Source organism: Salvia splendens, chromosome 11 (genome assembly GCF_004379255.2).
Source record: "Salvia splendens isolate huo1 chromosome 11, SspV2, whole genome shotgun sequence".
In the NCBI taxonomy this organism is placed as follows: domain Eukaryota; kingdom Viridiplantae; phylum Streptophyta; class Magnoliopsida; order Lamiales; family Lamiaceae; genus Salvia; species Salvia splendens.
In genome coordinates, this window is record NC_056042.1 from 2524096 (window position 1) to 2538928 (window position 14833).

General features: G+C 37.3%; 3 protein-coding genes and 1 non-coding gene across 6 annotated transcripts; 2 read left to right on the plus strand and 2 right to left on the minus strand.

Annotated features, from left to right (window-relative positions):
• Window positions 1–68: 68 nt before the first annotated feature.
• On the plus strand, window positions 69–5341 carry LOC121755025 (tobamovirus multiplication protein 1-like). Its single transcript, XM_042150307.1, has 13 exons — window positions 69–450; window positions 2207–2257; window positions 2758–2791; window positions 3028–3114; window positions 3212–3263; window positions 3634–3802; window positions 3884–3979; window positions 4139–4199; window positions 4318–4382; window positions 4460–4534; window positions 4617–4692; window positions 4808–4971; window positions 5081–5341. The coding sequence occupies exons 1-13, from the start codon at window positions 343–345 to the stop codon at window positions 5102–5104; spliced, it is 1062 nt and encodes a 353-aa protein (XP_042006241.1). The 5' UTR covers window positions 69–342; the 3' UTR covers window positions 5105–5341.
• Window positions 5342–5734: 393 nt separating this feature from the next.
• TRNAL-UAG lies at window positions 5735–5814 on the plus strand. Its single transcript has one exon. It is a non-coding gene; the product is annotated as a tRNA-Leu (tRNA).
• A 399-nt stretch (window positions 5815–6213) lies between these two features.
• Window positions 6214–11798, minus strand: LOC121754968 (39S ribosomal protein L46, mitochondrial-like). 3 transcript variants are annotated; one of them, XM_042150251.1, is made up of 9 exons: window positions 11041–11798; window positions 9797–10657; window positions 8945–9643; window positions 8666–8858; window positions 8208–8273; window positions 7541–7615; window positions 7028–7154; window positions 6814–6939; window positions 6214–6667 (listed from the first exon to the last, which is right to left on the minus strand). In XM_042150251.1, exons 4-9 carry the CDS (start codon window positions 8845–8847, stop codon window positions 6524–6526), a joined length of 720 nt encoding a protein of 239 aa, XP_042006185.1. In that variant the 5' UTR covers window positions 8848–8858; window positions 8945–9643; window positions 9797–10657; window positions 11041–11798; the 3' UTR covers window positions 6214–6523. The 3 variants fall into 3 exon arrangements, with proteins under 3 accessions (XP_042006185.1, XP_042006186.1, XP_042006187.1); XM_042150252.1 differs by having other exon boundaries at window positions 9349–9643; window positions 11041–11797; XM_042150253.1 differs by lacking the exons at window positions 8945–9643; window positions 9797–10657; window positions 11041–11798 and having other exon boundaries at window positions 8666–8938.
• A 774-nt stretch (window positions 11799–12572) lies between these two features.
• LOC121754966 (chlorophyll a-b binding protein of LHCII type 1-like) lies at window positions 12573–13502 on the minus strand. Its single transcript, XM_042150248.1, has one exon. It carries the CDS (start codon window positions 13431–13433, stop codon window positions 12645–12647), a length of 789 nt encoding a protein of 262 aa, XP_042006182.1. The 5' UTR covers window positions 13434–13502; the 3' UTR covers window positions 12573–12644.
• Window positions 13503–14833: the final 1331 nt, after the last annotated feature.

A 14833-nucleotide genomic window follows, 5' to 3' on the forward strand; every position in this document is an offset into this window, starting at 1 on the left:
TAGTTATTTATACATAAACAAATCCCACTTCTTCTTTTCCCAGTCAAAATCCATTCTCTCGATAAATATATATATATATAGAGAGAGAGAGAGCTGATCTAGAGAGAAGGGGAAGATTGTAAGAGAAAGGGTGGTGGGGGTAAAGGGAATCCCCACAGCCTCTGTAGTAGCAGATCTATACAGAAGCGCTATTCCAAGATACCATTCAAAATTCCTAGGAGAAAAGCAGATATCCTCTGATACTTAATTCCACCATTCTTCCTCTCCTTGCTTAGTTATCAACCAATTAATTACTTCACACAATCAAACACTCAGAAAGAGTGAGGTTTGAATTTGTATGCAATGCTGGAATTGAGAGCGGGGAGGAGGTGCTACTCCGAGGCGGTGGAGGGAGTGAATGTGGGATTGGCTTTTGTTGATGCGCTCATTGGATTTGTAGCTCTTTATAAGGTAATTAAACTCTCTTTTTTCGTTATCTTTAGTATCGTGAATTGGTCGAATGACTGTGAGTGAAATTGTCTGATTCTTTGATTGAAAATTGGATTTTTTGCTGTTTTGATTTTATGCTAGTTTCCACCATCTGTGGGAGACTTTTTTCATTTATCATTGGTTGAGGTGGATGTGATGGATGACAATTGGGGAAAACTATCAATCATAATTACAATTTGATTCTGACTGAACATTGAACGCCTGAAGCATAGAGAAGACCGATGCCCTAGGCTGCCTTAGCAGGAACTGTCTGTGTCAGCATTTCCATATGTTTGGCAACTCATTAATGAGATGATATGCCATTTTGTAGGAATGAGATGGGGTCTGAATTGAGTTGCTAACTTTTTTAATTTGAAATAACCACAGATTTTCCATCCAATATGTTTAATCATTAATTCTGTTACCTAATTCATGATTTTGATGTTCATACCATGTTTGGAATTTCTATGTGAAACATTGAAATACTGAAGTCTGATATATTCATTTTGGCTGGATTTGTAAAATCATTGTTATAACGTGTTATTTTATTTGTGAGGATTCTATCTGTAAAATCTGTCGTCTAGCGGTGTGTTTATGGCGTGATACATGCCAAAACTGGCTTGAAGAATATATGCATAGCTGTCAAGAACCGTCCCAGGTTATAACACGAGTGCTGCCTTTTAGTGGTGCATTTAGGGCGTAATAACTGCAAAAATAGTGTAAGAATATTTAGATAGCTTTCAAATGACCTTCAGGGTTTCCTCGTGAGTAGTTAGTTGCTCGTAAAGCATTAGTACCAAGGCAACAGATTTGCAATGCAATCACGCTATTTTCGAGTGTCAGCATCACCACTAAACTTGTCAGCAGTGTCCCCTGTTTCGGTCTTACCTTTTTGTTGCACCTTTTGAGGATGGTAGTTGTGCTGGTTCACACAATTCACAATCACATTCTGGATGCTCTGGATCTGATCGAATGATGGCCAAATAGAGTGGTTTTATGGGATATTTTGAACCGTTACAATATTTTCATAGAAATATTTGTCTAGCTATATTTTTCCACCATTGCAAAAAAAATCCAGTGTGATCTAGACCTATGACCAAATAGAGTGATTATGGGATATTTTGAACCGTAACAATATTTTCATAGAAATATTTGTCTAGCTATATTTTGCAACCATTGCAAAAAATTCAGTGTGATCTAGACCTATTACAAGAGGAATTTGGCATAATTTTAAATGCTTCATATATTTTCACAAAAAAAAAACAAAAAACATTACGCCTCCTAATCAGCTTATCCTCTGAACTTCTTAGTGACACTGTTTTTTTATCTTCCTAAAAGATATGGTCTTTTCTGCCTCATTGATTCTATATGCTCAATATATTGCGTGTCCTATATTGGACCTGGATATTGTGGAGTTCATAAAACATGTATCCCATTAAATAACATTTTACATAGAAATCAAAGCTATTTGATTAAAATATCATGTCTTTACAAATCCTTTAAGCAAGAGAGTTTTTTTCATGTAGATTCTACTGAAATTGTTAAAGGCATTGGCTTAAAATTCGAAGAATTACATTCTTGTATGAGAACTTAATATTATTTGCTTTGCTTGTCCACTTATCAATATGTAACTACGATAAATTAATATTGATTGCACGTTCCTTTTATTATGATTCTTTTGAAGTATTGGCTTTAGTTCTTACATTCTTTCATATGGGATTTTCTACCATTCTTCCAGTTGATTAGAATTCATTCAAGGAATACACAGCTTGGATGGACTCGCCAAAAGGTAAATACCTTTTGTATTTCAGTTATGTCCTTTATTGGACTAAGTTCTTTTGATATAATGCAACTTTTTTTCTGAATAAATGCGAAAAATTGACATTAGTTGTAGTGAGAGCCGTTATATTTTGTGCATAACACTATAAATCTTGTCCAGTGGCAGTAATACAGTTCTTCCTGCTCAGTGCTTAATCTACATTTTATTTTCAGTTGAACAGTTCTGAAATCTGTAATTTATTTGGTATCTAGCTTGCTATCTTGTTAGTAATTTTCTCTCATGTGATCATATCTATGATTCTTTAGTTGGATGCTTCATACTATACTTTGAGCCCATTCAAGTTTGAGTGACTCGATACATAAAACTGCAGTAATATTTGCATGATTTGCATATTGGATTTCTTTTTTGCTTTTGAGATGTTAGAAATCAGTTTGGGAAATGTATGTAACCATATTGACTGGTATCTGTTTAAATAAATCTGATCACTATTCCTTTGATAATAATTTCAGGTCATTCATCTACTGATTGGGTCGTCCAATCTCGGTGAGGATTACTAATGTTCTGGTCATTGGTTCCAATGTGGTCTTTTATTTGATTAATTCCAAATGAGCCATACATGTCATGCTTGTGATCTTGTATGTTTGGCAAAATAGTTCTTTTGTTACAACTTTGGTAGTCCTTTTAGAAGCACATGTTGTTGAACTGAAAAGGCTCTACACTATCAATGTTTCACAAGCAACCCATTACAGCACTAACAAAATTGAAAATTTCATTTTCAGGTTATTTCCTTTATTTTGTATTAAATCTGGTTGCTGCTTGTAAGGGTTGGATTTGCTGGTCATATTCCTGTGGTTTTGTTGTCATGGGTAGGGTAATCTTTCAGCCTGTGGTGTGATAATAGTTTTCAATAGTCATAATGATAGTATGAAGAAATACTTACCCCAAAGATATTTTTATTGGCAGCCTTCCCCAAAATTCTGTTTATTGCAGCATTCCTCCTGCTTTTGTCATTTTGGTAAGTTCTCTCATATCTTGACAAATTTAGTAACTTATTTCTACTTATATGTGATTAATATGTTCCTACTTTTAAGTAATACTATATTGTATATAGTGTGTAAAGTATTCGTAGCAAGTGCTGGTTTTATGCAACCATATCCTGCAATCATCTTATGTACTTACCAGCTAACAAGTGCTGATTTTATGCATTACAACTGAAGAAACTCTGAGTTGAAGGTTGCCTCACCATTTTGCAGTCTCCTCATACGTAACCTTTTATTTAGTACTCTATATAGTTTACCAATTACGTATTGCTGGAATATCTGTTTTGATGATTGACCATCTCACTTAGCTAAGATTGGCCTCATTTGGGTTTTAATGGTTTTCAGGGTAGACCTCTGTCATCACCCAACCGATGAAGAGGAAGATGAGGATTGTAATCCCCACGAAGCTCTGCTTGAGAAGATGAACAAAACTAGTCCACAGACTAATGGAAACCGAAGGTGCTGCACCTTCAGGTTATCTCATATTGGAAGCCGTCAAAAGATTGTGATTGTGGTAAGAAGCAACTTTCACTATAGATAATCGTTTTGGAATCTCTATAATCTGAATCTAACTTACCCAACAAATTATTCGCAGGTAACAGCTTTAGTTTTTGCAATAATGATTGCATCATCAGTGCTGATTTGGGTTGGGATGGATAGCAGTCCTATCGAGTCTGCAGTTGTTGCTCAGGCATGTAATCAAGATTCTTGCACTTTATATCAACAAACTATTTTCTTTACACTGTTATATTGCTTTGTTTCGAAGTTTTATAGACTTATTTCGTGTGGAGTCTCTTGGTGAGTTTCTGACTTGGGAATACAATACTTCTGCATCAAATCTCTCTTGCAGGTATATGTAGATTTTATTGCCGTGATTGTCCTTTTACTTGGAGGAGCCTTGGCATGCTATGGTGAGCACAAAGACTTCTTCATTTGTTTCCTGATGTGGAAAACAAATGCATTTTGGCCTCTCTTCAATTAATACATGTCTTCTATTCTTTATATTCATCTAACATATTCGATGTCCAGGAGTTGTATTATTCTTGAAAATGAAAAAAGTGAGATCTGAGCGGGCTTCATCTGAAATGTGGAAGGTTGTTACGTGTTATGTCTTGGTTTACTCATTTATTTTTGCCTAAAATTCCCTCTCATGTCCTTCACTGCATCACAGTTTGCCGGTTTGGCTGTTGTCTCCGTTATTTGTTTTACATCAAGTGCTTCGGTGGCAATTGGTACTCAAATACCTGTAAGTCCTTGCTGGCTTATTAGTCGACTTATCAACTTCCTTTTTCCTGTATATTGCATGACTAACATTCTCCGTTCTGCAGTTGTTTTATGACTGGGATGAACGGCATATGGATGGTATCCGTACTTCGTTTCTTCTTATTTTGTATTACTTCATGGGTACGTTAATCATACCGACCCTCTAAATTGCGTAATTTATGTATTTTAATCGGCATCCTAGTCTGTGTTTACCATCATCCATTGCCCTGCCATGAAAGTGAAGCTGTGTTTCCAGGTTCATCAGTGCCTTCAGCGGTTATTCTATTTCTAATGAGAGAATTGCCACCTCCCCTCATCAGTACTACTAGGCACGGAGAATCAACACCGATAACATTCATGCATGATGGCTCAGCGACAGCAGCTCAACGACCGAGCTGGACTAGAGCAACTCAGAATCAGGTTCTAACGCTTATTATGCCTGCCTTGTAGATGCATATAGCAACGGTTCAAGAGTCGATCCATCTGCTCTTTAACTGCTCGTTACATGTTTGCAATGGGATGAATGCAGGTATCGAGGGCAAGCCCCATATGATGTGACATGTTGGAACCCGGCTCGTGTTTTTGCGTGCAAAGAACTGCGTATGAAACTTGGCATGAAGACCGAGAAAAGAAAAGATTTAGAAGGCTCAGTGAGGCGTACAGCCGCAAGGCTGCCTTGTGTGTGCCTTTTTAGTTTGATAGCTTTGTCTCTCTTGTACATAGCAATGCTACTCTCATACTTAAATTATGGTTAATGCATGAAACTGTTTTATTGGTTTTCTTTTCAAAAGTTTCCTATATATTGATGTTTACAAACTTAAGCACAAATGAAAGCCATAATCAAAAGTGCTTCAGAAGCAGCAAATGTGGAGTCTTAAATAATCTGAGAATTTAAACACAACAACTATGTAAAGGCATGAGGCATATGAGAAAGAAGATGAAGAATGTTGGCATATTATCCAACATTCTATGAATGAATGTGAAATTTGCACCAATAATGGTGGTCTTTCATTGTGGTTGCAGTCTTGTATCATATTATACGTCCATCATTCCTGAAATTTTATAGCGACCATAATTTTGTTTATATAATTCAAGACAAGGCCAATTTCAAAGTCATTTTTCAACCATCAGAAGCATCCATTAATATTAATATTAAAAACCTATGTTAACTTAACTAAATAAAGACAGTTTGGCCGAGTGGTCTAAGGCGCCAGATTTAGGCTCTGGTCCGAAAGGGCGTGGGTTCAAATCCCACAGCTGTCATATTTTTTATTTTTTATTTTTTGTCTAATTTATTTTTATTTATTAGTATTGTTTAACAGATGATATATTTTTATTTATTGTTGTTTAACTTATGAACATTTGGATATGCCCTATCAGCAATTGTTATTAACCTTTTCATCAACAAGATTTGATTTTGAGTTAAAAGGGTCATTGATTGATATATCCCCCTATCAACAATAAATATAAAAAGCTTCAATCTTGCTAGTGAATAAGATTCCACAACTAACACAGCATTGCAATTGCCATAATATCCTTCTACTGTCAAGCTTACATTCTTTCAATTTGCCATAATCATTTTCTTCAATTGCTCAACCATCACCATCATGATCCATTCTTGGCCAATGTTTCAATCAAGAAAACTGAAGTTACTACTTGATATATGGTCATCATCTTTTCCATTCACTATTTCTTTTCTCAAATGCTTACAAAACCCCCCAAAGAGGAAATTGAATGCAAGGCCAATAGATTGGGGGATTATAATTCATACAGACATAAGCCTATGATAATTATTACTACTACACTTCTTGAAACAACTAAAATACCTTCATCCCCTCATTAGTCACATCAAAACCTAGTAAACTCCGAAACATGCAACTCCTGACGACGAAGGCAGAAATATATCAAACAATTCATCATCTTTTTTTCTAAAGTTGATCAAAGAGCTAGGAAAACAAAGAGTAAAAAATTATCAGCTGATGATCATTTTGTTGAGGTATTCAGCATGCTGAGGAAAATACTCCAATAGCTCATCCTTTGTCACCCATAAGTAATCTTCACACTTTTCAACATTGATCTTGCTCGTAGCGATGAGTTGACTTTTGAAAAAGAATCGCTGACAAATGAAAAAATATTTAGCAAAATATAGCGCCTTTATGAATGGTGGGCGTCTTGGCTCTACATAACACAGCTTCAGACTTTTGAAAGCTAAACCGGAATAAAGATAAAAAAGGAAATGGCTGGAAAAAACAAGGCAAGTACCTTAGAAGGTGCATCAACCTTGTCATTTTCTGCTGGCTGTACAACTGTATGGCCCATTGGAGCATTTCCAACAAAATAAGTTTTCGAAAGATCTCCCACAACAGATTCTAGAGCAGATTCAGCACACTGCAGATATTTCAATTTGAAATGTGATGAACCATAGTTATAAGGGGAAATGTGATGAACCATAGTTATAAGGGAGAAGCTGAATTACCTTGCGTAGTGTTGGTTCAGAGTCGTAAACCTTCTCAGGGAAGTGCCAGACAGGTGTTCCATTAGAATCAAATGAAGAGCCATATAAAAGAAGATAAAGCCTCCGGTCAAGTGCTCTCTGTAGTGACCTGTATGATAATAAATAAACACTTGTTACTGCTCTAATCATATGCAGCAGTGCACATCATCAGCACCGACAAAACTCAATTGGCAGATTTATAACGACATTGCGCAGAGACCATATATCAATCTCTCTGAAAAACCAGTAGAACTGGAAGACAAGCACATGGGTACTATGATCTTCATTTCACAATATAAGAGGGACTGGTGAATACGAGATTCATCCGCAAGAGGAAAAGGCTCAGCGATTCTACTTTCAGCACTTAAAATGACAAAATCAAAAAGGTTTTGTCCAATTCCATTAAGCATGCAGATTTACAAGCAATCGCCACCAATATTCACCAACATTGTTTTTTCTAAGGCAAACATATACTACTACAGCAATGAACATTACTTTTTATCATTGGTTTTATCGGCTTCAGTGATCCGTGGAGCCGGCGTATACTCAATATGATGATCACCTTGTCCCCTGCATGTCAATGCATAGATAAATTTATTGCAAACATTAAACAAAACAAATTTGACCATATAAACAGTTTCCAACAAGTATATCTCTGATCAAACTAAACAGAACAACAAACATGAGATAATTCATCTTTGAATCTTTGACATATAATAAACTTATGCTGAATTTACATACTCCGACCAAAAATTGACCATCTCATAACTGTTTCTATCAGCATTTATGCCAAGTACTTGCCAAGCAATCATCCCAAACTCTATCCAAGAGATTCAACAAATGCTCTTCATTAGTTCTTCACCACTTTCTTCTTTCAGATGTGTAGAATGCAAAGATGTCATATAACAGCGAATAAAATAAATTTTTTTATACTTAAAAATCCCAATCATTAGAACATGTATCAAATAGAATAGAAATTAGGAATTTTACATACCATGCCAAAATGATTGTTACGTGTAGTCTACACTATCTACCACTAGCATTTGTTGACGAAGCTTGGTTACAAACTACAGACCTATTGAAGAACCATATTGAACATAGGAAACACAAATGGCAAACCACAACAGCCAAAAAAGAGAGTAAAGGAAACGAGAAAATGTACCTTGCATTAGATTTCTGCAAGAATGAACCAGGATATTCTTTTCTATACTGCTGTTGCCATCGGAACCTAAATTCAAATCCCAGCTCCCATACATCATCATTTGTTACAATAACATTTCAACTAATACAAGATGCAGATTCGTAGAAACAAAATTCTGTATAATACTAATATACATCCAACCAATCATACATTCATACTCACAGAGAAAATAAACAAATTATAAAATTAACAACTCCAAATATCCCCACCTCCCTTCTTCACTCACGTAAAAGAATCTCATTTCACTTGCTAAAATTATCAATTCATCGCAACCCCCAGCCTCACTAGTTAGAGCAATACGCTATTTGAACAACCGACATTAAATTAGAGGAATAGATTTTCCATTCCAACTTGGTGTTAAATCTCCTGATGGGGACAAGCAACTAAATCAAGCGAATCAAAACGAAGAAATGGCTTACGAGAATTCGTGAAATGCATAAACGACCGGATCGATTTTTGGTATCACAACCGGAAGCCTCTCGAACAGAACGGAAGCAATGATCTTCTCTCCGCCGCTCTTGGACGGCGAGGTAGAGAAGGCGCGCGCAGCCTTGAGCAGCGGCCGAGCTAGTAACCTCGAATGCGCCACAGTTGGTTGCATTTCCTCCGAATCTGAAACCGACAACACGAGCAATGAAAAATCCGAGCTCAGATTCAAAAACCCTAACGCAAGGAGGTAGAGGAAGTGAGGGTTTTACCGGCAAGTTGACAACCGGTAAGGTTTATACATCAAGTCTTTTTTTTATTTTATCTCATTAATTATTAAATTAACAAAATAAAAAAGGTTTAAAAAGAAATAAATAAGAAATTGTTAGTGAAAATAATAGTCATCCCTGGGTTTCCTTTTTGATTTGTCCCATGATTCATTTTGTTTTTTTTTTTTGTTTTAGTTATATTTCACACTCTTCAGTTTCCTTTTTTTTTTCCTAATGTGAATATTTTGATAGACCAAATAATGTAATTTTATTCAATAGTGGGGTTTCAAATATAACAGCTTATGTTACAACTCCAAAATAAATAAAACTAGTTAATTTTGCGACAATAACACAATATATAATCAGACTAGAAAATCAAAGATTAGGATTACCAAAGAAAATACTACCAAATTAAAATAGAGCTTTTTACTATGGTGATCCACAATCTGATCCCTGCTATCTTTGGAGTTGTTTCAGTCACCAGCTTGAAGTTTACATACATGTCTTCGTAGTAGCAACAGAGACCTGCATTCGACCAAGCACGTCTCAATACTCTGCTCGTCTTTATTGGTAAAAGCAGACGAGTCCAAAAAATAGACCCAATCAGTTTTTCAATGTGGCAAAATAGTACGGAGGAGGGCCAATCCTTTTTCTCTGTAGCAGCATCTTTCAGAGTCGCGCGAATATCCATGGAAATATCATCTGCAGAAACGCAAGCTAATTAGTAGTGGAAATGCAGACTATATAGTGATTTGAGTTGTATCGTGCTAAATCCATATGCTCGAATCTAAACGAGAAATGAAAAGTGTGGATCACTTTTGAATAGTGGCTAGTGAAAATGCTCCTGTTTCGCACCTCCCAGCACCGGAAGAGGTCCTTCTTTGATGGCCATCAAACGGACTCATTTTCACCTCATATTCTGTGTGCAGACCAACTTGAAAAAGGCACCCTAAAACCATTCAGACATAATGGATGTATAATCGAAGAATTTTGTTTATTGCAAGTACAGAAATAATACACGAACAGCGTAAAGAATGACTAAAAGCCAGATATTCCCAACAAGAAACAACTTTACCTGCCAGTAAATGGACATGCATCCAAAATTCCAAATCCAACCACTTCTCATACTGCATAATGTACTAATAAGTGAATATATTGATTCAATCGACCAATATCACTATCACACTAAAGCACACAGCTGCCATATATTTTAGCTGTTTTTTCTGCATTTAGAAAGACATAGCTAATTCCCGGTGCCCTCTCAAACCTACGGGCAAAAGTAAAAAACGAAGCAACTGAGATTCCAAAGACCACATGAAAACATTCAAAACCAGTACTTGATCCTAAACCTTAAAGCTGAAATCCTCAATGCCACCAGAGGTATTGCAAGATTATAGTTCTCTACGAAATGAAATGTGTTATAAAGAGAGTCTGTTTATGCATATTTATGCTATGTTGATAAGCCTATTCTAATAAAACTGAAGGCACTTTCTTACCACTGTCCATGGCATAGAAATGTTTCAAGTAGTCAACGACGATGTTGATAAGACTGAAATTTAAACATTTTAGCAGATAATAAGTCGAACTGTATCAAGCACAGTGGCACACACACCACAATCTTCCAAACATGCATGGTCCAGTAAAACCAAGCGATACTCTTCATATACTTCGCTTATCCATCCACCAGCTTCAGCTGGTCGCATCCACTCGTCCTCCCTGCAAGTACAGTAAAATGAGGAGGCCTAATTCTTCCTTCCGAACTTCATAATATAATATTGCAGAGAAGCGTGTAAACGATATTGCTTTAACTCACTGTCTCACCATATAGTTGAGGGAGAAAGTGAGAATGTATGACCAAAATTTCAATAATTCATCTCTGGAAAAGGCTCAACTTATTTAAGGTAGACACATATTCATCTTGATACAAGTCATGAAACCATTGAAAAAATCTAACACATATAAAAGCTATATATGCAAAACACTCTCACATCCATCATAACTATGCATACTTCAATTGTGGATTAAAGAAACAAGTAAAATGTGTCTACTTCAATACTGGATTTTGCCAAAGATAGCTACTTTAACAAGCTCATACTTACAAAAACCACTCAAAGGGAGAAAATTGAACACAAGCCTAATCGGTTGGGGGATCATTCTTCAAGAACTCATCGATAGTAGAGGGAAACACAAGCCCACCAAAACCATCATCCGAATGCAAAAAAGCAGCTTTTCCCAGCAGCAAATGCACCAATCTAAAGGGCTCCTTGCTCTCACCGTTGCAGAAATGCTTAATCCACCACTCTAATCTCTCCAATTCCTTCACATTCTTGGGACCCTTCACCCCCACAATCTTGTCATAAAACTCATCATCGTTGCAGCACCCTAATTGATGAGTTCCCGCATCTGAGAGGCGCAGGAGCTGCATCAGGAGCTCGATATCGTCGTCAAGATCGAGTCTTTCCGGATGAACAACTCTTTCTTCGGCTTCTGCTTCAGCTTCGGCTTCGTCGTGATTGGTGGGTGGGGAATTGAGGGGTTTTGTGATGAATTCTTGTGGGGCTTGGCTTTCTTGGACGTGGGATGCGATTGAGCTGGATTGGTTGCAGAGGTAAATTGGGGTGCCAAGAGATTCTGTTTCTTGTGTGGTGTTGATGGCTTCCTGGGGTTCTATCGGCGGCGGCGGTGGAGGTCGGGGGAGACTGGAGGGTCCTGCTGCTGCTGCTTCATTGTTTTCAAGTTTGAGCCTTTTTTCGAGGTGTTTGAGAGAGGTGAAAAATGGAGAAAATGGTTTATGCATTCTGACCTTGATTTGATCGATTTCCAAAGAATCAAATTGTTGTTTTTGAATGATTTGGGTATTCATAATCATCCGGTCCGGTTTATAATGAAATTTTCTGAACTCCTAAATTAATTATTTTGTTCATATTTTTTTTTTAGCTAAATGACATTTACTTTATAAATAAGATAATTTTGTTTAACTCACCATGTAGTAATAACATTCACAAACTTTTTTTTTATTTTTTATTTTATTTTATTTTACATTCACAAACTTCATATATGATATTTTAAGTTTTGATCTTCAAAATTGCATAATATACCAAGATTTAATCAAATTTAATACAAAAATGTCAATTTGGGCTTTGTTTAAATCCTACTCCCCCTCGTCCAACCCTAATTGAATCATATTTCATTTTTTTTACAATCGTCCAACCCTAATTGAATCATATTTCATTTTTTACCATTATCCTAACGGAATCATATTCCATTTTTTACTCCAACTTTATTTAAATAGTCAAAATAACACATTTAATTTTTTTTATTGAATTTATTATCTCCCACATTTTACATTTTTTTTATTTATCTCTTTAGCTACCTACTATTTATTTCAACTTCTTTTTGGTTTTATCCCTTTTCACTTAATTAACTAAACATTCATTTTTTTAGTTTTGGTGAATAAATATGGAGGACACTGTGAGAAGGGGAGTAATAATCAATATTTAGGCCTTACTACAATTTTTGAAGTTTTCATAATTTCTTCTTCAATGTAATTGTGTCGTTACCATCATTACTTCATCTCAATTACTTTCTCATCAATCCAAATAATTCTTCAACGAAAACCAAACACCATTCCTCAAAACCAACACACATCACATAAACCAAACCCATGACGATGGATACAAAAAATCACATCAAGAATCATCCCTCACTTCCCGGGGACGAAGTTGGTGGCGAAGGCCCAAGCGTTGTTGTTAACTGGGTCAGCAAGGTGGTCAGCGAGGTTCTCCAATGGACCCTTTCCGGTGACGATAGCCTGAACGAAGAATCCGAACATGGAGAACATGGCGAGTCTCCCGTTCTTGAGCTCCTTCACCTTCAGCTCAGCAAACGCCTCAGGGTCATCCGCCAACCCCAATGGGTCGAAGCTCCCGCCCGGGTAGATCGGGTCGGTCACCTCCCCGAGGGGTCCACCAGCAATGCGGTAGCCCTCGACGGCGCCCATGAGGACGACCTGGGTAGCCCAGATGGCCAAGATGCTCTGAGCATGGACCAGGCTCGGGTTTCCCAGGTAGTCAAGGCCGCCCTCACTGAATATCTGAGCGCCGGCCTTGAACCACACGGCCTCGCCGAACTTCACGCCATTGCGGGCGAGGAGCTCGGGGAAGACGCAGCCGAGGGCGCCGAGCATGGCCCACCGGGAGTGGATCACCTCGAGCTCCCTGTTCTTGGCGAAGGTCTCGGGGTCAGCGGAGAGTCCGGCGGTGTCCCAGCCGTAGTCGCCGGGGAACTCGCCGGTGAGGTAGCTGGGGGCCTCGCCGGAGAAGGGGCCGAGGTACTTGACGCGGTCGGGGCCGTACCAGGGGCTGCCGGAGGAGACCGACTTGGTGGCGGGTTTGCGCATGGAGACGCGGCCACCGGAGGAGAATTGAGGGGTGGTCTTGACCGCCTGACCGGCGAAGGATGGGGAGGAGAGAGCCATTGTGGAGGCGGCCATTGAATTGAGGAGATGAAAGTAGTGTTTTTGTTTTTGTTTTTGTTTAAGAGGTGGTGAGTGGTGGAGAGGGGGAATGTGTGTGTTTTATAGGGTGTTTTGGAGTTGGGGGGTCCTTATCTTTGGATATCATTATCTTTCATCTTATTGGAAGCTAATATTTTAATGAGGATAATAGATTAATATAGTGTACTACTTCTATAGTATAGTGTTGAATTTTGTTTAGATTTTTGGTGGATATGGGGATGAGAGTCTTATGCAAAGGTGTGATTTTCTTAGACTCTGAGCCTATAAGGAGCTGCCAAGTGTACAGTGGTGGATTGGAGAGGAATTGCTACAACAAGAGTACTGAATTTATGAGAGTATGGATCATGAAACTAACTGCAAAAAAGAAATGAGTACGAGAGCATGAATTTGTTAGATTTAGGTGTATGAGAGTACGAATCATGAATCTAAAAAGAAATGAATATAGGTTAGGGCGACCTCACAGCTTTTCTTGAGAAAGGTCCTAATTAAACGTAGTATGCTATTGTGTTTTTCTAATTTTGGTTTTTGACCGCAATGTCTCGAACCATTGCATGCCGGTTCGAACCCTTTTCGATTAATAAAAATAATATCTAAAAATGAGTTATAGGCTCACACATGCAAAAAATGAATATAGAGGTAACCTCATATTGATTCAAGAAGCCTCACACATGCAATGATGCAAATAGTATTCTTAATCACAACAAAGTGCCCTAATTAAACACATATTGGTGCTTGTAAGTAATAATTGGGCTTAATCTAGAAGGGGGTTCATTTGCAACAAGTGAGCAATGCTATTAATTTCAACTATATATAATCTACTACAAATACATCGAGCAAACACAAGCTTTATGCATTTCAAATCGATAATCTATTAGTCATCAAATGGGTATAATTATCGCTTGCTAACCAAGCTTGACTTCAGCTCAGACTGGAGTAATCAAAAGCCCAGTATGCTCGAGTAGAAAATTACGATATTTTTTTATTTCAAATATAGATGACTAATGTTTGAATATATCATGTACGAAACATTCCAACATTGAATCAACTTAGTTCGGTTGCTCAAGCACATTCTGGTCAAGCTTTCGAACATTAGTTAAATTACGATCGTACATATCCAATTAAGCACGTCAACATATCCAACATAATGTACAATAGAACACTCGTAATCCTTGTTGAATTTCTCTAGACCTCAAAGGTAATACAACGGTAAATTTTATATACTACTATTTTGTTTGTAGGGACTATATTTTGTCTTACTTATTCAAAATGAGCATATACCATTTTGCATTTATAATTATCGTGGACTGGAAGAGAGATAGGATAGTATGGTCTACATAATTATGCAATTTATTTAAAATGATGTTTTAAATATTGAA